Source organism: Erithacus rubecula, assembly GCF_903797595.1.
Source record: "Erithacus rubecula genome assembly, chromosome: 2".
In the NCBI taxonomy this organism is placed as follows: Eukaryota; Metazoa; Chordata; class Aves; order Passeriformes; family Muscicapidae; genus Erithacus; species Erithacus rubecula.
In genome coordinates, this window is record NC_136685.1 from 104,443,972 (window position 1) to 104,467,687 (window position 23,716).

At 43.4% G+C, this 23,716-nt stretch overlaps 1 protein-coding gene across 8 annotated transcripts in view; it reads left to right on the forward strand.

Moving 5' to 3' along the window:
• PAK5 (p21 (RAC1) activated kinase 5) overlaps positions 1-23,716 on the forward strand; it is a 155,986-nt gene that overhangs the window by 105,289 nt on the left and 26,981 nt on the right. For all 8 annotated transcript variants that reach the window (XM_079298552.1, XM_079298551.1, XM_079298553.1 and 5 more), the window contains one exon: positions 14,487-14,701. In XM_079298552.1, coding sequence (XP_079154678.1) covers positions 14,487-14,701 — 215 coding nt within the window. The remainder of the gene's footprint in view (positions 1-14,486; positions 14,702-23,716) is intronic.

The window sequence follows — 23,716 nt, forward strand, 5'->3', positions numbered from 1 at the left end:
TCAAGTCAAAGCTGTTCAACTGATGCAACTCCTCCTCACCTGGCCTTGCCTCCCTTACTCACTTTTCTCTTGCATCTGTCCCCTCTGGCTCAGACTCCCCTCCACTAGGAGCCACTCATTGATTTTTTTGTGCTGCTCTTGTCTTCCCAGAGAAACCCGACGTGATTCCTGTGTTTGTGCCTCCTGCCCTTCCCACACCTCTCCTGCATCTCCCACTTCAGGCCCCTCTCCCCTCAGCCTGTTGGCCTGTGCTGGTTTCCCTGTAGGGATTGTCTATTCCTTGCATCATTATAACAGGCACATGCACCAGAGCTTTTTCTTCAGTGCAGGGAGATCATTCCATGCAATTGATGTCTTGGCAAGGAATTGGAAATCGATGCTTTTGCTGGCTGGGGGATGTCACAGCACAGTGATGGCTCCTCCTCACCTGCCCAGCAGAGAGGAGCTTGGTGCTGGTAAAGCAGTGGGAAAAAGCTGTACAGTGCTGGCTCTGGAAAGGGATAATTCTGCTTTTCCTGTTTTCTGATTGAGCAGGATGGGAAGTGTTTAACATACAGAAGGCCTTTCCACAAAGATCAGGCACACGCGGAGCGAATGGATCACGGGGCGAGGAGGAAGCAGATGGGCAGCACAGTGTGGGGCTTGCCTGGCATTTGCTGCTTTGCTGTGGGAAGCTCAGAAAGGACTTACAGTAGGATCAAAGAAAGAGGGAAAAATGATTGAAACCCATCAAGATTCAGAAGAGCAGAAGAAAGAAATGCATTGACCTAAATGACCAATGGTGACTCAGAAGCTTTAGGGAAATATATGTAAATAGTGCCATTAAGAGCTTGAGGGATGTGGGGAAAAGGGGCTGGGGGCAGCTGCTGACTTCTGAAGGAAAATGCAAAATAATGGAAATTGTTTCTTTGAGGAGTCCACTCTCTTCTGCCCTCTGTTCTTCCCCACAGAGACACATTTCAATCGAGACTTGTAAGTTAATATTTTAGCTTCTACCAAAACCACTTCAAGCACTGCTGCCTTCCTTGGAGGAGAGTGTTTCTTAAAGCTAATTTGGAGAATAATTCGGTCTGAATCATCTCCACGTGATGCATCTATATGAAATGCAGACTGATTGCAATTTCTGCCTGTGTTTCTCCCAGATGAAAGCAAGATGACCTGCAGTTTTTGTTTTGGTGCATCTATAGGAAAATTTTGCTTTGCTTGCCTATTGTAATTTTTTTTTTCCTTATTCCAGATTTTTAAAAATAAACAGAAGGGATTAACTGGAGTGGAAGGCTTAATTGACCTCTTTCAAACAAATCTCCTCCCCAGAGAAGCTTGAATTAAACCCCCACTTTCATTCCTGCAATTTAACTGACTGGTGATATCTCATCTATAAAACAATGTACTCTGATTAAGCCTTAATGTCTTAGACTTTGGAAAGCTGATTTTATAGAGATGCAGAATGTGTAACACTTGTCCTAAAACCTGCCACGTTAATCATTTATTAATATTCTATTCTGGTTGTGCTTTTATGTTTGCATTTGTTCTTTACTCTGTCCTTGTAACCATAGTTTATATAAATTCCTGCCTAATCCTTGCAATGCCCAAGTTTGCCTCTGTATTCCCTTGCTATGTATTTTATTGATTTCAGTTCATGATTACATTAAGGAAAATCCTTTTTATCTGCTCCCATGAGGAGTTTTCTGTTGGGGACAGTTCTTAGGTCTTGTATTATTTTGCAGCAAACATTGTAAGTCAAAAAGGGAAAGTGGGATTAATTTGGTTTTGATAACCCGAGGTGACAGTGTGTCAGTAGGGACTGAGGTGGCAATGAATGTGTTTGAGATGAAGTTTGGAAGGTTATTTTGCATAAGGAGGAAAGAAAGGAAGGAGTGGTGTGGAAAGGACAGACAGGCAGGAGCTGATGGAATCAGTCCTTTGGGAGCCAGCCCCAGCTCAGCACATGGAGCAGAAGCGTGGCAAAACTGAAGCCCAGGAAAAATAGGTGATGTGGAAGATCTGCAGGGAGTCCTGGCTCTGCTTGGAAAGTGGAAATGGAGAAGGAAGCTACTACTGAGTTCCTTCGAGCTTTTCAGATTAAAGTATGTCTTTAGCCAAGAGGAAAAAAATCCTGCAGTTTCCCTTCCCAATCCATAATTCCCTTGCTCTGATTATTACCAAGTGTGGAAGCATTTGCCTTTGCACATGTGATGGATGCCAGCAGCACTGGAAGCTGTCATTGGAGGGGGGAAAAAAGAGAAAAAAATTCTTTTCTGGTGTTTGCTGGAGCAGAGCTCAGTGGAGCATTTCAGATGCTCGTGTTCAGATTATTGCTCTTCTCCTTTGCCTTTTCCTCTGAATTAGAAAACTACCTATTAATAAGCTGGTAGGCGAGCAGTGATTTTGCATGTTAAACAGTGTGATTGCTTCATCCCAGTGAGATTGTGCTCTCTCAGAGTTGGACAGCTGAAAAATACATATATTGGTAATTAAATTAGACTTTATTTACAAATATTGGCTCAGAGGTTTTCCAAGTCGGAAACTTTGATTCCTTTTCCTTTTCTGATGAGCATAAGCTTTGCTGGATTCAGACCAGATAATGTGAAGCTCAGTCTTTTTCCAGCTTTACAAAATCATGGCTTAGAAAATATTGATGCAGGGGAACTTTAGTTTGAATTGGGAAATGGGAGATAGTGGCAGCAAAAGAGAGGGAAGGAGGGAAGCAGCATCTCCTCTGGTCTCTGTTGCAAAGAAAGGGAGCAGGAAATGGTCTTCCTTAAATAAAGCCAGCTGTGTCCCCCCTCCCTTGCTCTTGGATGTGCTGCAACCATGGAGGGTTATTTTTCCATTTCTTCCCATTTTCAGTAGAAGGAAACAGAGGAAAAAGTGGCTATTTCTCAGGTCACAGTTCTCCCCCTGAAGCCAGCAACAATTGCATCAGGGGCAAAATGATGCTCCAGAAATCCCAAGACTGAGATGACACAGCTCTGCAGTGGGGAAAAGAGAGATGAGCTTTGAAGATGAATTTTGGGGAAATATGAAATGCACAAGTACCCAACTGTGCTCTGGGTGTGATTTGTGATCCAGGTGCTCAGGAGTGAGATTTGCCCTAACCAGGCTGAGAGTGACTTTTTGACAGAGCTCTTAGAATTCTGGAATTTCTTGTGAGTTTGGAAATTGTTTTCCAGTAAGTCAAACCCTGTAAAAGAAATGTCACTCCACCCTAGTAAATAAATATGGGGTTTTTATTGATTTCTCTGTAGATACCCAACTGCATATTTGATATTCTAAAAAATGAATCCCTATCATGAATGAACTGATGTTTTAAAATGGTACCATGGGTAGTTAAAGGCTGCATGGCAGCTCCAGTGCAGATGCAGCTTTTCCAGCCTGAGCCCCTGCTGGTGAGGGAGAAGGAGCTCACATGGGCTTGGCACTGATTTATTCATATCACATCTCTTACGTGGGCGAGCTGAGCCTTCAGCTTTTGGCATCCTGAGTGTTGGTTACTTGCAAGGACATGCTACAAGTAAGAAACAAGGGGGGACAAAATGATGTTATTTCCATTTAAAACATTCATCCTGAATGATACAAGGAGAAAGAATAGTTATAATAGCACAGCTGATTGCTGTCAGAGTACTAAAAGGGAGTTTTATTGGAAAAGGTATTATACAGCCCACTGTGCTTTGCATAATCATTTGAAAAGCAGTTCAGGACATCTTCCTGCCTTTATCCTGAAGAAGTAGAAATAATTTAGAAGGCCAGGGTTGTCAGTATGGCTGAGCTCAGGCTGGCCACAGTTACACTGGGGTGAGTGCACAGGGTGCAGATGCAAGCAGTGCAGAGACTGAATGACAGGGGTAGAGTGTTGTGGTCATCCACTTGTGGTGTCTCAAACAGTTTGAGTCTCATGGCTATCCTCAAGTCCTTTCTGAAACCTTTCTGTTGCCTTGTGAAGCAAACAGTGAGTCATCTCAGATGCCCACCTAGAGCACATACAATTTTCAGATTGGCTGAAACAGAAAATTCCACGGTATTTATTGAGTCTTATGTCCAAAACTTGGGAAAATTGACATTTTTGTGGGGGTTAATTATATTAAATAGCTTTTGAGTTATATGTGATTCCCTATTTAAGTACAAGAGGGAAACAGTGAGAATTAAATGAGAGATTTTGTAGGACAACATATTTCATTAGAACAGAAACGATCCTTTTTTCTGGTAAGAAAATATTTCCTTTAGGATCCAAACTCCTTCTGCACATTTAATTTCCCTGTCAGCCAGTGACTCTGCAGTCCCTTTTTTCCCAAAGTGCTGACTCTGGCCCTGCCTCTTGACATAACCACACATGTTCCCTTAATGCATTTTTTTGCAGTCACTTTCCTGGCTCATCTTTTGATTTCCCAGTTGCATCAGCAGCTTTGTTGGAGTCACTCTGTAACGAAGTGGGGAATGAATGAATTAATGAATCTCCCTGCCTCTGGAAACAGCAGTGAATGCAATCAGAGTCAGCATGCAGAGATGTCCTTTTCTGTTAATTATTATCTTCTAATTGATGCTGTATTTTTGATGCTGAGCTTTTAAGAAGGATCTGCAATCTCAGGTCTGAATATGCTAAATTTAAATGTTATTTAAATATTTAAATATAAACAGAGGGGTTAGAGTCTGGTGGGTCACTGGCACCATTCCAGTGAGCAGGATGGGAGCCCTGGGAATCCATGAGGTGTTGATTGCTGAGAGATGATGGCCAACATCCTCACCTCTGCATAGCCTCTGCATCTCACCCTCGGTGGTAAATAAGATTTACCAGAAAGTACTTGGGGAAGATCTTGCCTTCTCTCACAGACTCCTTGTTATAATGGTGTTTTCCCAATGAGACAGCCTTGAGAGCTGCTGTAAAATCAGTGCGGACTGGGGAGGGATCATGCCATGTTTTTCCAGCAGAAGTGTTTCTTCTGGGAGAAAAGTGGCTTTTTAACATAATTGTCTAGAAGTTTGGGAGCTGAATCAGCTCATACACACAGTCACAGGGCAGCTTCTAGTGGTGTTTCCAGAGCAAGATTCCTGGGAGTCAGCTGCTCAGTCAGCCCTTCCCCAAAACAGTGTATGGATGAACCAAGAAAAATGCAGGGATTTGTGTGTGTGCATCCTTCCTTGGATGGATGTGGAGCCACCTCCTGTAGCAGCACCTTGGAAGGTGGCAGTGGTGGCCATCTGAGATGCAGTAACCTCTCCAGTTGCTCAAAACCTTCCTGCAGTTAAAAAGCATTTCTATTGTTGGTATTTAAAAGGTGGATAACAATAAAAACCTCACAGTAGCATTCATCTTGCTGGAATTGCACTGAGGTAAAACCATGTGGGTTCTTTCATTCAGTTTACTGTAGTGTTTGCTTTTCTGTGTCTGGTCTGCAAACTTTTGTATCAGCTTCAGAGATAAGGCATAAAGATCCTCTGTTACCTCCCAGTTAGAGAGAAGATGAGACCCATCATTTCCAAACTGCTGTCTGGAGGTGGCAAAACACAAAGTCTGCATGACTAGGTTGCTTAGCTCTGAAAAAAAAAAAATAAATCAGTGTTGAGGAATTCCTCAGATGCAATTATTGATCGTTGGGGATTATCCAGAGGGAGGAGGACTGAGCAGACATCACTTTATAAACATTCCAGGTTCTGTATAAAGAGCTTATGGTAAACTTTCTGAAGAAGGTAATAAACAGCAAGCTCTGGAAACCCTTGAAGGGATCAGTTCTCATTTTTAATATGGAAACAGAGTATGGCCTGACAGCAACTCAATAGGTAATAGGATAAGAATTGACTTTCAGACCAGCTTACCAGCACAATGTAGAGTGGGAAAAAAAAAAAAAAAAAGACAAGAAAATATGTGAGGAATAAAAATTTAAGGTAGACTCTACACAGTTGTGATTTATTCTATACTGTGGAAATATTTTCCCTTCAGTTCCAGTGATGCAGAATAAAACCAGATAGAAAGGTAGGAAACCTGCAGTGATAACAACAGGCATGGTTTTCATCTTGCAGGCACTTGCTGTGGGTACATTTATCTATAGATCTGTTTGTTTGCATTTTAAGGGTATTTTGACATACCAAATACACTGATTTTGCACCATTTCTTGGCCATACAGGTTTCATCCTAAAGATACTCTTATGAGAGGCTTGCCATCAATAGTGAATGAATAATGAAGCATCTGTTGCTGTTGATCACTCATTGGAAAGCAACCTTTTTTAACAAATGTTATGGTAATAGAGCAGTTCCTCAGAGGCAGCACAGCCTGTATTGTTTTAGAAGTGAAATAGGAAATGCAGTGAATATTTTTGTAGGAAAATGAAGTGTGTTGAATGCAAACATACCAGTGAGGAGTTGTGACAGGAGGTCGACTCCAGAGCCCCAGTGTCATTACCTTGTTCCAGTGGCCTGTGGTGCTGTCACAGGCATTGTCCCCCTCCTGTCCCATTCATACTTGTGACTGTGACACCTCTGGGGGCTGTGAAATCATCTCTGCTGGGGCCCCTCCTTGATGCATTTTTGGTGTGTTCATGGATGCATCCAACTCAGGATGCAACCAGCTCAAGATCAGTTGAAAACATTTTTCCTCCTTTTGTTTGAAGTAAAAGCTGTCTTCTAGAAATGATCAGAACACATCCACAGTAATTACAGGCATGTGTGAGAAACTATGCAGTCCTATCCTTGCAGTTCACATCCTACAGCTACCCCAACCTATAGGAATGTCCATATTTACTAATACTCAGAATTACAGTTTCACTCTCCATGTTTGACAAACCTGCAAGTTTGTCTGATCTTTCTGTTCACTTTGTCTTCTCTACTGATGTGTCATCCCTTTCATTCTTGATAGTATTTCCTTTACTATTTTTTTCTAATTGAAAACAGAAATAGAGTACCTGCATCCTTTAATATAGAACAGTACAGAACTGTCTTAAAATAGTTCTAATATCAACTCAGAAAAATGAAATTACAACTGAAGTTTCCAGCAGTAACTTGAGACTCAAGGTATCTCATTTAATGGGTGCCTTATTTAATCCCTTCTCCCTGTGGATGTCCAGCATTTCCTACAAAGTTAATACCATTAATTATCTCAAGCTGAGCACCCAGAGGACTATTTGCTTCTGCAAATCTGGAATCTTTTCACTTGCTAGAGATAGAAATTATTTGAGTTACCTCCAGGGCTTCGGGGAGGGGGGTTGAGGGGGGTTTCCTCTTTAATCTGCCCAGAGCTGTTGCAGACTAATTCCCTGCACAAATCTCTGTCTCCACTTTGCTATTTATGTGTGCATGTGTATGAGATAATAGAGAGTGACTGACTACAATATATGCATTTAAGCTACTCAGCTGAAAATTACTGAGCATTAAAATCCCCTGGGAATCACAAGACTTCTAAATTAGGAAAGCACATGTCAGTCAGAGTGTGGAAAGGAGTCCTGGTACAAGAGTAGCTTTCAATAAGAAGAATGGGCATTGTTCCCTGGAGTACACCAATCCTAGTTTGGCCACTCTGTACCAGCTTTTATGATTTCTCTGGAAGCATACATTGGCTTTTGTTATTATTTTTTCCTGTCTTTTGTTCCATTGTGCATTTCTATTAGATATGTCTCTTGGGCCAGCTATCAAGAGGCACACTGCTATGCTGTGCCAAATGAAGGCATTTTCCACCATAAACAAGGTATTGTGGGATTGAAAAGAGTTTGTGGACAATGACAAGTCCTGGACTCCTGTAATTGTTTACATGTATTTTTATTATACTGTGCAGTGACACAGAAACTCTGAGAAACTGGCTGATTTGACCTAAGGTTGAAATGAGCAGAATGCCACAGGGTAAATGAGGGGCTTTGGGAAAGATGCATTTTTATTGGTCTACTCTATCAGCACATATCTTTCCCTGATTAAGGCAAGCATTTTAATAGTAGTTAAATGGCTTAAAAGTCTGTCCCATCTCAAAAAAAAAAAAAAAACCCAGACACTTTGAAAATCCATGATAACAAGGTGAATCCCATTGATCATCAAGCTTTCCATTCCAAAACTCACATGGGCATGCAATGAAAATCTTCTATATTTTCATTGAACTGAAATGTGGTCACATGTGATTAATTTCTATCAGTACATTATTTGTGTGCAGAAGAGCTTAGCAGAATGGTAAAAGACTGAAAATGTGAGCTGGCTTGGTTTATTCAGGATTTGTAGGTCATTTCTGTTGCTGCCAGAGGGTCAGTGTTTAAAATCATCATTGGTAGGATATGTGAGAACATTTTCCAAGGTGTTATTTTATTGTTCCTGAATTGAAATCCTCAAATCATAATTAGGAGCAGAGGGATGAGCAGGGATCAGGAGAAATGGGGTCTGTCATTAGAAGCAGCCTAGTTGTTGTCCATTCCCATGGCAAAACAAAAAACCTTGTATCTAAGGAAGTAATGAGATCCCTCTAGGTAACAGCAGCAACTTAATAAATAAATACAAGACATGACCACAGGATTCATCTACCTCTGGTTTGAGGTGCTCTGCAGGCAGCTGCCCTCTGCTTCTTGAGTGTCTCCCATTTGTTTCCATACTATCCATCCCATATGGGAGTTAGGAAAGTATTTAGGAATATTGTATGTGAAAAATCAAAAGGATTTCTCCTTTTGTCACCGTACTGTGTCAGGTCTGAGCTGAAACCAGTGTGGTTTTTAAGGGTCATTCCATGAACTTTATTGTTGTCTCATTCAGTTCACTCTGCTTTTCCAGAAACAGCTTTTGGTTTTATCACCTGAAAAATAGGGCAGTGCTCTCTGTATTTCCAGTTAAAAACAGAGATAAATTCCTCTTAAAAATGTAAGCCTGCAGTCAGGGTCATGCTTCTTTTTTTTTGCAAAAGAAGCTCATGTTTCAGAAAGGAAACACGAAACTATTGCTGTTGCTGTTTCTTATTAAAGAAAAAACATAAAAAATTTTCCTCATTTTTAGTAGTTTTATTAAATGTAGTAAATATATTAAATGTGTATGAGGTGTATAGATACACAGATGTGTGTTGGTCTCCCAGCAGAAGCAGGAACTTGCACCAGTGTAAGCCAGAGGAGAACCAACATCACTTTTACCTCTCACTCCCAGAAGATCTCTCAGCATTTGTGCTGCCATCAGTCCATCCCAGACATTTGCTTTCTCCTGGAGATTGAGTTTCAGCCCAGGTCACATTTGTCTGAAGCCCTGGCTCTGCAGGCTGCCTTGACACATTAATTTAATTTGTGCTTCTCAATTCATACTCTCTCATTTACGATCAAATATCGGGAAAGGTTACAATTAATCAGAGCAGGGGAACTGAAGCCACCAAAGCTAATGATGTATTGCTGCATTTGGGTTGCTCTGGAGGGGAATAATTGAGCTCCTTGTGTTACACAAAACTAGTATTAGTAAGTAAAAATTACCTAAAGAAAGCAACCTGCACCCATCTCACCATTCTGCAAGCTGTGTCTTCTGTCAGGTTTCTTAAAAATGAAGGATTACATTAACGTGCCTGCCTGTAACCAGGTTTTTTGGCTGTGTGGTTGACTTGGGAGAAAATGTGCCTTTTCTCAGGTCCTGCTGCTGCCCCCCACTTTGGGCTCACAGATGATACTCAGCATGCATGGAGGCAATTTTTACAGGCTAATAGCATGCCCATCTGCAAGGGAAAAGGGCTCTGCTGCTGCTTGCTCAGCTGAGGAACCACAGGGAATCCTTGCAGAAAATACAGGCTCACAGGCTTAATGCAGTGTGCACTTCCTAATTGAAAATGAACTAATTGCTGGTTGTTTAAAAGCAAACACGTTGCTGGGCTGAGGCAGACAGTGAATGCAGAGCACCTCCTGAGGGAATATTTTCAGCCCAGCCCGTGCTAGAGCAACAGTGAGGTGTGTGTAGGAAATCCTTGCAGGCTTGCCAGGGTGGCTCAGGGTCATGGTGAACACACAGGATTTCCTGGGGTTACTGGGACACGTTAACTGGCTTCTGAAATGCCACAGTAGGGCTTACATAGCTTTAGTACAGAGTCATTAAAAGTTCCATTTTAAAGTAAAATTTCCATCTCACTTCATTATTCTAGGTACTAACTTTGTGAGGTTATTGTGTGTTTTATGTGTGGCAGAATTTCACAGACCTTTGCTCAGGGTTATGTGGGGTCATCTGGGATGCCAAGGGATGTTGTCACTGCTTAAGGGATGAACTTGGGACACTATGGTAGTTTTCAAGATTACAAGACAGGAAAGGTCATTACAACTTTTGTAGTCTTTAAAAGACAAGCTGTTTGGAGGGGGAGCAAAAATTGGCTCTGGCTTTTTTATTGGGAACAGAAAATGGGGCAGAGTGAAATGGAGTTCTCTCTTATTTTGTAGGTTGACTGGATTACTGTTAGGATATGATAAAAGATACAGAATAGCATTAACCTTAGGATTGAAGTAATCCTGTTTTTCTTTTTATTCATACTGCCTTGACTCTAAATTACTTCAAATGTAAAAATTTGTTCTTTGAGGACAGTAAGATAAATCTGCTTTCAGCTTTTCAGTTCATCAGTCTTGGAGCATCCTCCAATCCCACATACAAGAGAGGGACAACTCATGGAAACTCCAGAAACTTTTGAGAGGGAACAAGACTCTGACCTCTGTGTGAGGGTCACAACCCTCTATAGAGTGTGAGCTGTGAACTTTTTGTGGGAGAGCTATTGCTGGAAATCCTGTCCTGAGCATAGATTACCATAGAGGAGTCATGGCACCCAGGATAGTACTGCCACCCTCCTGCTCCAGTGTGGGACTGTAGGATACTTCTTGCTGAAAAAACCCCTTCATCTGTGACTGGGGGCAGCACAATGATAGTGCAGTAGCTGACAGAGTGGATTTATTTACTGGTCCACATCACACACCTTGCATGGGCATCATCTCAGGAAATTTCCTCTGTGGGGATCTGATCTGTCTGTGAAGGACATGGTTGAAATTTGGACCAGCCCGTGGCACTGTGGTGCTCAGTGACTGACTTGTGTGCATAGAAAGGAGTGCAGTGCAGAGGAGCCAAGTCTGGCATAGATCTAGCAGGCAGGGTGTGCTAATTAGCATGTAATTTGATTTGTTAGGCACTACAATAGACAGCACTGAGAGCAGAAGCACTGATTGCTCTGCTAGCACCTCTCAGCATTACCTGGTGCCTGCAGCAGCTGGCTGGGGCTATTACAGCTCCTCAGCAGGCACCAGCAGAGCTGGCACTGCTCCTCTCCTGGGCAGAGACAAAGAATAAGACAAATACTGCAATTATAGAAGGGTTTGGGTGGCTATCACCAGAGCACAGCTCACACATTTCTCCCACTGTCTCTGCTCCATCTCCATTCCCAGTGGCACATCTGGGACCAGCACTGCTGTAGGTTACCCAGAGGAGGTGGTGCAATTGTCTGATTTTCCTCCCAGTACTGCATTTTCCTCTAGTAAGTGTCATGTCCATATTTTTTCCATCATGGCTTTGTTTAAGAAACTCTGTTATCTCCAGCTCTTGTGCCACAGTTGGGCTATGAGTTGAGGAGCCCTTGGCATGGCAGCCTGGAGCTGAACAGGCTCAACTCCTGGCTCTCCCATTTAAGAGCAGACTTGCTTTAGGTATCATGCTCTCCTGCTTACTGAATTCATTGCTTGTTGTCACTAAAGGACTGCCTGATCCAGACCTCACATTTACAAGCACAAAATTAATGTGCTGCATCATTTCAGCATAAGAGTGAGTAAAGTTCTTCCATAGAAGAACTTTAAGTGTTTCTTCCACTGAAACACTGCAGTGATGAGTTTTCCCTGTTTTCCCCCAAAGCCAAGCTCACTGCCATCAATATCTGCTGTTGTTAGCACAGGTCCCCCAGTACCCTTGTGCCAAGTGTCACCTTGTGCCTTGTGCCATTGGAATCAACCAGACTGTCCCTTGGCAAAGCACGTGCAAGGAGAAGACAGACATCCTGGTTGTGCTCATCCCACCAAAATAGCAACAAATTACAAGTACAATACCTCTCATTTCCTCTCCTTCTGTGGAGGTGAGCACAGGAGGAGCTGCACAGAGAGGTGGCATTTGCTGGGAGCCCTGGCACAATCAGGGCTACCTTGGAAGCTGTCAGGAAGAATTAAGTTAAGGGTGAGTGCTCTGGCATGGGGATGGCACAGAGGCTGCTCTGCAGAGCTGCCCTGCAGCCTCCCACCTCCCTGTGCCTCTGATAAAGGCTGCCCTGTTGTTTGTGGGATGTTTTCCCAAGTAATCCCATTAGGAAATTAGAGGTTCTTAATAACTGTGAGAGGATTCTGTTTTGTGTGAATGGATAGGTGCCTGAATGAATTTCATACATTTTGTGATCTGATACAAATTTCATAAGTTTTCTGCCTATCTTGGAAAGCTGCATCATTTCTCTTCAAAGCACTTGGGTTATTCCTGAAATGGCTTTAGATGTCTTGGAGAACATGTGTTCACTAACTAGGGATGTTTTCTGCTTCCATGCCTGATTAAATAAGTCCTTTATTTTTTTGCATCATATCAGTAGAGCTATGGAAAAAATGAAATAATCTCTCCTTTTTTGAAGTATGAGGACCAAGCACATCAGTGGGGACTGAATCACACAAGCCCAGAGCATCAGGTTTCACAGACTTGGCTGCCCCAAACCCTCATCCTCAGACAGCTGAGGAAAACAGGCAACATCATTTCCATTCTTTGGGAGAAATGAGGGGAAATGAATCTTCCTTGTTACTGCTGTGTGTGTTACAGTTCTTTGGAGGGACTGTGCTGAGGGGAGGTTGGCTTGGTTTGCAGTGAAATGCAGGTAACTTGCTGGCTGGTATCTGTTGAGTGAATGTGCAGTTCCTTTTAAAAAGATGTGTGCACTGTGCCAGTTGATGTGCACTTAGTTATCCAACATTGTTTGGAGCTCTGGAAGACTTCAAGCATCCAGCAGCTGCACTGGGATGCAAGTCCTGTGGGAAACCCTGGCATTGATCAGAGAAAAAATACATGTCTAGAGCTGATGGCTTAAAATGTTACTCCAATAATCTCATGGATTGCCATCCCTAGGGGAGAGTGAAATCAATGCAGTGCCATTGATCTGCAGCTGGCTGTGATGTGGGGAGCCCTGTGGATGAACCCTGGTTGGGAGCTACTGCCTGACCTGCTGGCTGCTTCTGTTTGAGTCTAGAAAATGGATAATCTCTGAACAGAGACCAGCCATGAGGGCTTTGAAAGCATGTCTGGGAGTGCCACAAGGTAGCCAAATGCACCAAAGAAAAATAAAACTATTATGATGCTGGACAGGGAAAAAAGTCACATATCAAAATTATTGTAGGAGGTTTTGGTAGAGGGAGGTGAGGAAGATACCCAGGTTAACAGTGCTGGAGAGAGACTGTCAAAAGAGCAGGAGATTTGGGGAAGTGAAGAGTAGAGTAGGAAATGAGAGAGGTATGTTGAAGATGAGACCTATGAAGAGAGGCCAAAAGGAGCAAATCTGTTCTTTCTAAAAGAAAAATCCACAAGGAGACAATCACCTACAAACTCGGGGAGAGGGGGACTTACAAAGCAGCCAGCAATCCATTTTTGAATAATGGATTTGATCCTTAGATAAACTAGTGATAGGGAATAAATACCTGATTTATCACCACATCTTTTCTTAGCTGCAGCAGCAATACAAATGTATTTTCTTCTCTGAGCTTCTCCTCTCCAGCTCCTGAATGAAAGCCAGGGAAGCACCTTTACAGCTGTGATAGAAGAACAGCTGCCAGCCTCCTCACCCTGCTGCTATTTCAGACAGATGCTGCTCAAGTGCTTAGCCAGCCCTGCTTGAAATGGCCCAGAGTGCAAGGTGGAGGGCTATTCTGAGACAGCAGAAAGTAGGCTGAGAAATGTATCCTTGGAGCAGGAATTTATCCTTGCCTTGCACAGCAGGTTTCTGGAGTCCTCTTGCTTCAATAGAACTGTTAGTCTGCACTTTGTTTTAAGGTGGAACCCACCAACCCCAAGAGTTAATGTAAGTTGTGAGTATATTGGCTTTTTCCTGTGCCAGCAGAATGAGCAAATACCTTTATCCCTCTCAGTTTTCAGCTCATGCCACCTTACACCTTTTCAGTGAATCTTGTCTTGCTCCAGCTAATCCATTAGCCTGTGTTTCCTTGTGTGCTCTGAAACCCTCCTGCTGCCTTCTCCATGTTCCTCAAGAAGGCCAAAACAGACAGGAGGAAAGCAAATCAACTCGGTCCTATTAGGAAATAACAATAAAAATTGACTTCTTTGCTGGGAATTTCCTTGTTTCATGAGATATTATGAGCATATGTAGTGAGAGACTGGGTTAATTAAGGAGGCCAGGTAAGTGCTTGTCTCACATAGATCTCAGTGGGTGAAGTTCATGGAGGTACTTGGCTAATGACATCTACAATTACCTGTGAAGTAGAGAAAATGGCTGAGGGTTACAACAGAGTGTAAACACGTGGCTTTTTTTCTTTTCTTTCCTGTTTCCCTCTGACTTCTCCAGATCTTTCCACCATGTTTGGGAAAAAGAAGAAAAGGCTGGAAATTTCCGGCCCCTCCAACTTCGAGCACCGGGTCCACACCGGCTTCGACCACCGGGAGCAGAAGTTCACGGGGCTGCCCCAGCAGTGGCACAGCCTGCTGGCAGACACAGCCAACAGGCCCAAACCCATGGTGGATCCCTCCTGCATCACTCCCATCCAGCTGGCTCCTATGAAGGTACTGTGCTCAGTCCCCTGGAGCCCCCCAAGCTGCCTTTAATTGCATTTAATTGTCACCTTAACAAAGCAATGCCAGCAGCATGTGGGTATTGCACATCAGCTGTCCTGGGAGGCTGGGAGGGAGCTGCAAATCCAAACATTTAACAGCAGAGCTGCAAGGAGAAAAGGAATTCTGTGTGTAAAACTTGTGGGAGTGTCTCAGAAGAGCGTGAGTCAGGGTCTGGCAGGGGCTGCAGAAGAAAAAGCCACAAGTCCCAGTGGAGACCCAAAATGCTGCTCCTCTGCAGCATAAAGCTCCTTGATAATTAATTTAAGAACAGTGCTTTAGGCAAAGGCAGTTTGGAGCAGGGGAGAGAGGGAAAAGTACACCAAAGGAAAGAAATTAAATTGCTTGTTCAGCCAGGCAGGGAGCTCAGGGAGGGATCTCATTGCCACCCGCTGCTGCCTGCAGGGGTAGGACATGGTCATGGAGCTGAGCTCCTCAGTGGGTGGGAGAATGAAGGAAACAGCCCCAGGTCATGCCTTGGGGGGCTCAGGCTGGACACCTGGAGAGAAAACTTGGCTTAGAGGGTAAGAGCAGTATTGGACAGGGAACCATCAGAATTCCAGGGTTTGGGTAGACCAGTTGATCCTGATTCTGCAGTGTCTCTGGGACTGCACATCCTGACATCCAAGTGAATCATACCTGTGTGGTGGTGGTAACCTAGCCAAGCACTTCTCCCTGCCATGCAGCTGCAGAATAAATTTAGGATCTCAATTTCATGTGGATTTTTCTGCACAAGGGGAAATCAGATAATCCTGAGAGCATGGACTCTGTAGTTATATTTGCTAAGTGCTCTTTGCTAAATTTACATTTGCTGCCTGCTCCAGAAGGGCACTCATCACTTGCTGATCAGGTCTGCTGGGTGCTGCTGCAGGACAATGGGGATAAAACCAAGGTCTACTTTTTTTTATATCTTGCTGATTAATAGTGGCCCAGAATAATGAGGAAAAAGGTAGGTAATTTTCTTCCTGCTGGTGGAGGAGAGCAACTTTGTTCCACAGCCCTTCTTAACACCAAAAATATCTCTGAATGTTTTGACATGAATACATGAAGATGTTTTAAATTGGGTGAAAAAAAATGAGTTTATTATCTTGCAGAAATATCCTCTCTTTCCTACAGTTCAGTTCTGCAAATGCACGTGTGCAGAGCTGGGTTCATGTCCCACTGAAATAATACACAGTGAAGGATCCAGCCCCAAATAGGAAACTGCCACATTTTGAATAGAGAAAATCACTGTTGGTTCTTTCCAAGAAACTGTAAATTCTTGCTTTTCTGTCTGTGTATCAGGATTCTACATATGTGCATATGCCAGGGATGTACTTTTCAACTAAACTGTCCTGTGCCAGGAAGGGCTAGGGCCAGGAGCCAAAATGTGGTTCCCAATCCAAGCTCATTTTTCCAGTGAAGCCTCATGCCATGGTTCTCCTGGATGCCACCTGCATCCCAGAGCATCTTCCCAGAATGTGTGTCCCAGGGACAGGATGCCTGCAGCCTGGTACCCTCACAGGGCTGAGCACACAGCATGTGGAGAAGGAAGGAGTTTACCCCAGACTGCAGCTGATTGCATGCCCACAGGTATAGATAGGTGAGGAAATGGGGTTAGGACTAAACAATCCAAGAAATTGTGCCTTTGCCATCCTGTTTCTTTCCCTCTCTGAGACTCAGTTACAGCTCATTTGGCCTCTATAACCGTGCTAGAAAGTTTTAATAGCAACTAGGAGGCCTTGGCTATCACCTGAGAATTGTTTTTTAACTCTATTGCAAGGTACCACTTTACTGTATACTTGTTAAAAATTAACATGCTTTGTTTTGACACAGCTTGACTTACAGAGAGAAGCTGAGTTGCAGTCACTTTAAAATTAAGAATATTTAATGTTGCTGAACTAGTTCAGCATAAACATTTAATTTAGGCAAATTTTTAATGTGTGCACTTGCACCAGTACCTTTAGTGTCTAAAGGGTATTTGATACTGAGGATTTCATAACTTTACTGAGAGCTGTATATTTAAAATGTACTTTTACATGCACTTGTGGTTCATGAAGATAGGAACTAAAGGTTCTGAGGTCTCAGTATTGTTTAGAACTTTTCTCTTTTCCATACAACAGCTTAATTAATGCATTGACATGAGGCAGAAGAAGATTCACAGTTGTGCCCTGAGTCACACTATTAAGTCAGGCTGAGGCATTTGGCCAGAGTTACTTCATGCTGTGGTGTCAGGTCAGCTCTGTAACTCTGCTCTTACGTGCTCCTGAATTTCTTTTCCATTTAATTCCTTCAATATTGACTGTCTTTGTGGTGTGAGGCAGAATGCTCCTCCTAATTGGTGCTCCTTCATGACTGGAGAGTAGCACAGATCAGAGACAGACTTTGACAGCACCATTTCTTGGTTTTGAGACAGAACTGGTGCATTTTTGCTTCAGGCTTCACCCAGAGCTGAGGCAGAGGAAGGGAAAGACCTTTTTTTGGGTTCTGTAGGTTTTGCAGCTTTCTCAGTTAGTGGTGTTTGCTTGTTTCTCAGCCTGCAAAGCAGATCTCATGGTGTGCAGTGTATCCCTTTGTGCAGAACCAATAAATGATAACTACTCTCACTGCTCCCCTCTACTCAAAGGCAGCAGCAGCAGTGATGGTGATGAGGCAGCACCCTGGGCTCTCAAACATCCTGGGGATGTCATCCCCCTGCCTCTGTGCTGGCTGGGATGAAAGGCTCATTGTGCTTTGGCACACGAGTGGTGGCAGCATGTCATGCAAATAGCAGCCTTTGAATCCAAACCTGAGCTGACTGTACAAATTCATTCATTGCAGAAACAACCAGGGACAACAATGGGATTCCCCTGCTCAGTGTGGCTGACCCAGATACCAGCAGAGGATTGTGGATTTCAGGTGCAAGCACAAGTGTAGCACAGCAGAAAAGTTCATGAAAAATAGAACAGTGGTGATCCTGATAGGTTTGAGGGGTAGAGACAAGGAGGGGGTGAAAAAAGGCTGGTTTTTCACTGAAAACATCCCTGCATGAAAAATGTGAACAGTCAGTGTCTGCCTCAATTTAAAATAGGCTTCATAAAGTCTGACATACTGATGCCAGGCCTCTTGGTCCTCTTGCTTCAGTACTTTGTATTTTTTCTTTGTGTACCTGGAGCTCATGATTTGCAGCACACAATGGCTTATCTTTGCCTTTATGCTACACAGAAGCTCCAGTTTGTTACCACCCTTTGATTTTTGGAAAGCTTCAGAATCTATAACTAAGCAAATGCATCTCCACTCCATTCAAAATACCAAGAAAACAGACATCAGAACCTTTATTCTGGGGATTTTTGCCAAAAGAGCTCATCATTGGCTTTGCAAAGATGCTCCATTAACATTCTTGAATCCCTGTTGCTGACAGTGGGAGCAGGAAGGCACTGAAGACTTGTTAAAATCCCTTCCCATGTTTCCTAGTGCAGGCAACAGCTCAGCATCCTCACTTCTGTCAAGTTACTAGTGGGAAAAATGCTATTTGTCCCTGAAAAAATACCATTCTGTGGTTATTCTTAAGTTGTCTGTGCTGCTTCATGTGTCAAGCCTTGACTGCTATGCTTTTCTCAAAGTTTCTACTGATGCATTTCAGCCTTTCTCCTACAAAGAGAAAGAGAATCAGAAAATGAGTTGTTGGTCGTGGCCGTTTCAATAGCTGAAAATCAAAGCTTTTGTTTACTAGGCATGAAGGCAGAGGTAAAAACCCAAGTATTTCTCTTTCCCATCCTGTTTGGCCTGTTAAAAATTTCCCAACAATGACATTCAGGCCTCATTTAAGATGCCTTTTTTTTCCCTACATCTACTGCTTAGATGGAGGATACTGTGCACAGTGGTGCTGGGTGGTCAGAGATCTCAAAGAGGAGATGAATATGTTCTTTTCTGGGCTTGAGCAGTCAGAAATATCCAGATTTCATTAGAAAACCCCCATCCCTCTCCTCCCCTTGTGGAATTGCAACAGGGAAGTGCCTGTCCAGGAAAAGGAGGATTTAGAAATAAAGAGCTGTTCAGAGGCATGGGAGGCAAGATGGACAAAGCAGTGCTGTCCTGACCTCTCTTCCTCACCCTCCCGAATTTTTAGTTCTTGACAGCTCCTGCCAGGACAGGACCTGGAAGGCTGCTGACATCTTGTGGGCCTTCACTGTAACCACATCATGAAAAGTCACACTTAATTCCACGTTTTGCAGTGGCATGCTAGGTCTGGTGCTTGCTCAGCTGGGAGAGGGTGGAGGGGCTGTCTCCAAAAAGGGCAGGAGCCAGCAGCCTGCAGCAACCACATCCTGGCTGCAAGGAAAAAGTTTTGCCACCAAGTGTGGTTCAGCAGCAGGACAGCAGCCAGGGGGACTGTGGGATCTCATCCTGTGGAAAGGAGAGGGCAAAATTTGATGGACAGTGCCCTTTAGCCTGATCACATTTCAATGTTATTCCTGCTCTGGAGGCAGGAATCTCTTCCAGACAAAGCTGTGATTATCTTCATCTGCAAGTGATTATTGTCAGATCTGCAATTGTCCTGTAAGACAGCCTCACTTCTAATTTATTTTGATCACTGAACAGGAATGCATTTGCTGCTACATGCTCTTGGAAGAAAATGCTGCCACACATTTAAGTGGAAGCTTTTCTTTCAAAGGGATCATGCTTCACCCTTGAGTGCCATTTGTTTTATTGTGTCTGTAAATGACACTGCTACTTCAGTTATCTCTGTTCCCCCTGTACAGATACAATACAAATATGCCATCTAGTGTCCATGTCTAACTTGGTGTGAGAAGAGCCAAGTTGACAATTCTGTGTAATCTTGCAGGAATTTAGTCACTGTACAAATAGAAATGAGCCTCAGTATGAATCAGTGCAAGAAGTGCACAGCTCAGAAGTTTTTTATAATTTTATCATTATGTTACTATGTTCTCATATGTTATACATTCTACATAGGAAACTTTTGGGGTTATTTCTGATTGTCTGATTTCAGAAAATTGCAGGTTTTATGTAAGTCCTTTAGAAGAACACTTGCCTGTAAAGTTGATTTCAACAATAGAGTCAGTGTTTAAAATTGTCTGGACAATGCCCTCAAGCTTTCAATTGGTCAGGTGGTTGGACTGAGTGATTATTGTAGCTCCCTTCCAGCTGAAATAGTTTATTCCATTCCATTCTGTTCCATTCCATTCTAAAGGAAACACCTCTCCCCATGATGCTTTAACTGCTACATTCTCAGTTCTTCTTTATAGTTTTCAGTTTCTGGCTTCTTCATTGTACTTTTCAGTTTCTGGCTTTCTGAACAGCAGAGTTCCTGATCAGCAGCTCTTTCATTTTCACCCAGTTGTCTTCTATGCTGTTGAAACATTTCATCCAGCCTGATTTTGACTTTGTTTTTCTAGAGCCTCATTTGGATAATCAAAAACAGCATCATTATCCTTTCAGACTGACTCAAAACACAGAATATTCCTCAGCTTTTCAGTTCAGAAAAATAATTATTCACATACTTTTTTTGATCAAGGTGTTGGTTCTTCATGACAACCCCCCAGGTTCAGCAAGGTACATTTGGAGTCTGTCAGCAGCTGGACTGTGAATACCAACACCAGGGTTTACAAGCAGGTCTTGGCCATCCTAGAGAAACACTGATGTTGCCAGTAAAAAAAAACAGAGTAAAAACTGTAAGTGACAAAAAGAGTTTTTCACATTCCATGTTGTTACTGCCTTTGAAATGTGCTCAGATGAAGCAGGGGCAATGCCTGCAGGAATGTGGTTTTCAGAGGTGTTGCTGTAGCTGATGGGTGCAGGACTCCACTTTGCTCCACTTTGGACTGTGAAGACAAGTTCAGCACTGCTCTAAAGCCTTTAGTCCATCATTCTGCACCTCTGCCTTGGAGGGGTGACACATGGTTGCCTGCTGATCATGTCCCTCATTTGAAAGGACCCTGACATCCCCAAAAGAACTTGTGCTGTCAGCACTCTCCTCCTGCAGGCATTGGAGGCAGGCTCACACCTACACTGCACCTGAGCCCCTCTGAGCTCACTGAGTGCCTCCCTGAGGGAGTGTTGGAGTTTGCTGTCTGCAGGGAGGGGATCTGAGGAAGTCCTTCAGAAATCCTTTGTCATCTTAGCAATCTTTGTCCATACAATTGCTGGCATTGATTTGAATTGGTCCACTTGCATGCCAAAGGAGTTACTTTACCTGGGCCTGCAGCAATCATGGACAATAATACAGATCAATGTAGATTGCAGACTTCTGTGGATAAGTTGTCTCAATATTTAGCAAAAGAATGTTCTTAAATGCATCAGCACTGAGATTTTACGTAATATTAGTGTTGGAGGAATCTTGCAAGGGTAAGCTTTAGTCCTAGGTGAGCATGGTTGAGCAGAACTTTGCAGTACACTAATGATTGCAAGAAAACTTGGAGTTCACAGTCTACAGCTGCTGAAACACACCAACCTCCTTTACAGCTCAAAACCCACATTATAGGTCTACACATTAAAGGGCCAAACTTCCATGCCAGCATTTCAGAAATTGAATCTGGTCTCCTCTGGGAATACCAGACTAGGAATACTCTACAGGTAATACTTTATAACCTGAAACAAGCCAGGAATTAGATCCTGACCAAGGACACTCATAATCAGGTTCTTTTTTTAACATGGAAGTTGGTCCCTGAAGACAAATCTATAGGACACTGTTCCACTAACTCCTCTGGCTGGCTTGCCTGTCCTGGAAAATGAGCCACACTCCCAGCTTGCTGCCTGGAGGTGGAGGGCTCCATCACTGCTCCATGTGGCTGTGTTGTTTGTAGCTCCTTCTCATTTGTTCAGCCCAGATTTTTACTCCAAAGCCTTCCATGTAGTGACCATAGTCTCCCAGGTGCAGAGCTTGGGCCTGGGAAGGACCAGGCAGGAGGAGGTGATGCTTTGGAACCTGTTCCATGGCCATGGTCCCCCAGAGCAAAGCATGGGAAATAAACAGTGAGGTGTAAGCTGTAAATGCTTTCCCCAGTAAATGTTTGGAAAGGCTGAGTGTGTTTTACCATAATCAGTCACATAGTCCAGCGAGCTTCCGCTTGGCTCAGCTGAGAAAGCCAAACTGGGGTAACATGCTGGGAGATGCCCTGTTTGTTTCTATGGATTGGCCAAGCCTCCAGTGGTGCTGCTGGAAGCCGAGTCAAAAAATCTCTGCTCGTTTGATCGGTGGAAACACTAGGTGGCAGTAGGAAATCTCTGGAAGTTCCTATCCGTGCATTCCGAAGGCAGACCCTGACAGCTGCAGTAAGAACGACTCCTTGGGCATCCTGATGGCTTTTGCTCAAGGCAGATGCTTTACCCCATGTAGTAACAGGTTCTGCAGAGGGGATTTCCACATAAAATTGGTCCTGCAGAATCTGCAGCCCACCTCAGCACTAGGGCAGTGCTTGCTCCTTCCATCTCATTCATCCATGCAGTGACAGTAGTCATTCATTGCACATTCTACACATCTCAGTGACTGACTTGTCCCTAGGTCTGCTAATAAACTTGTTTGAGCCCTTGTAGTAGCCCAGAACAGAAACCAGATAGGTTACAGTCCCACTAAGCCATATGCCATATAATAGAAGTCTATAATGTCCCTTCCAATCCAAACTACTCTGTGATTCTATAATTATAACCAAACAGCCACATTTATTCCATCCCAGCAGAGTTTAGTCAATAGAGTCATAGGATCAGAGGGGGAAGCTGTTGCCAAGCAGCTCACTTAGCTGTGGAGCTGAAGCTCCAGGTATAAATGTGGTTTTTTCTATCTCCTGCTCTGACATGATTAGATCTGGGCTTTGGTGTCTCTTTAGGAATTGAAAAGTGCTTTGCTGAGCTTTCTTTCTCATCTTCCCCTTCATGCAGGATCCAATTACACCAGACAAGCGCTGTGTATTACCAGGGAACAACACTGACTTACCTGCAGAGACTTTTAAATATATTTTCTGTTTTCTGTGGGATGAACTGTGTGGGCCAGAAAAAAAATGGAATTTCAGATACAGATCTTTGGAGAGAGAAAAGTGAATGAAAGAGAAGTATTTAGGGTGAGGGTTTCTGCTTTTTAATTGCTGAGATCTAACAGGCATTAGTAGTTAGCTATCAGGATCACACAGTTAAAATGATAGTGTAAGATGGTGAATTTTACTAACAGTAATTGGTATCTGTGTTGTAGTTTGCAGTTAATGATTCTCACTGAGCATAGTGCTAGTGAAGATCCTTATTGCCAAGGCTTATGCTTCCATGTGAAGCAGCACTTTCCAGGAGTGTGGGATATATAGGTGTAGAAATCTGATTTAAGCATAGAGGTTTTAATGAACCAGCCTGGGAAAATGCTCTGGAGCAGGAGGTGAGGTCTGACTCCCATCCCACACCGCAGGCTGGAGGAAACAGCCCCATTTCTCCTTTTTCAGCAGCATCTGTACTGCCCTTCTCCTTCTGCCTGACTCCCCATGCTGTCTGGCAGGTTGGAGGAGGGAGGGAGCTGCTCTGTATCAGGCAGATTAATTTATTCAGTGTGTCAGGACCAATCTGCCACCCAGGACAGAGTGCACTTGGTGGCAGCACAGCCCAGCAAATCGAATCAAATTGAGATTAGCCCAGAAATGTTTGAGCAGTTTCTTGTACACGAGGGATTGTCCTGCTGGGCTGGGCTTCACCTCTGCTGCAGAGCATCCTCTGAAATCTTCTGCCTCACTTTGTTCTCATCAAGGAGATGTTTGATTTGCACTTCTCTTTTACAACAGGGAATAATTAAAATGTTACCGAGGAAGCTCCTTGTGTATTTTGTCTCACCTGCCTTGTAATTTGACCTGAGCACTAGATTTCTGTACAGGAGCACTTTGTGCTTCATGTCCATGTTTGCAGAAGAAAACTACTCAGTGGCAGTCAGTCCTGCTTCCTTAGGACATTCCTATGGCTCCATTTTCCATTTGATAGCATCCTTGAGAAGGAAAAGTAATATATTTCCTTGGAAGAAAG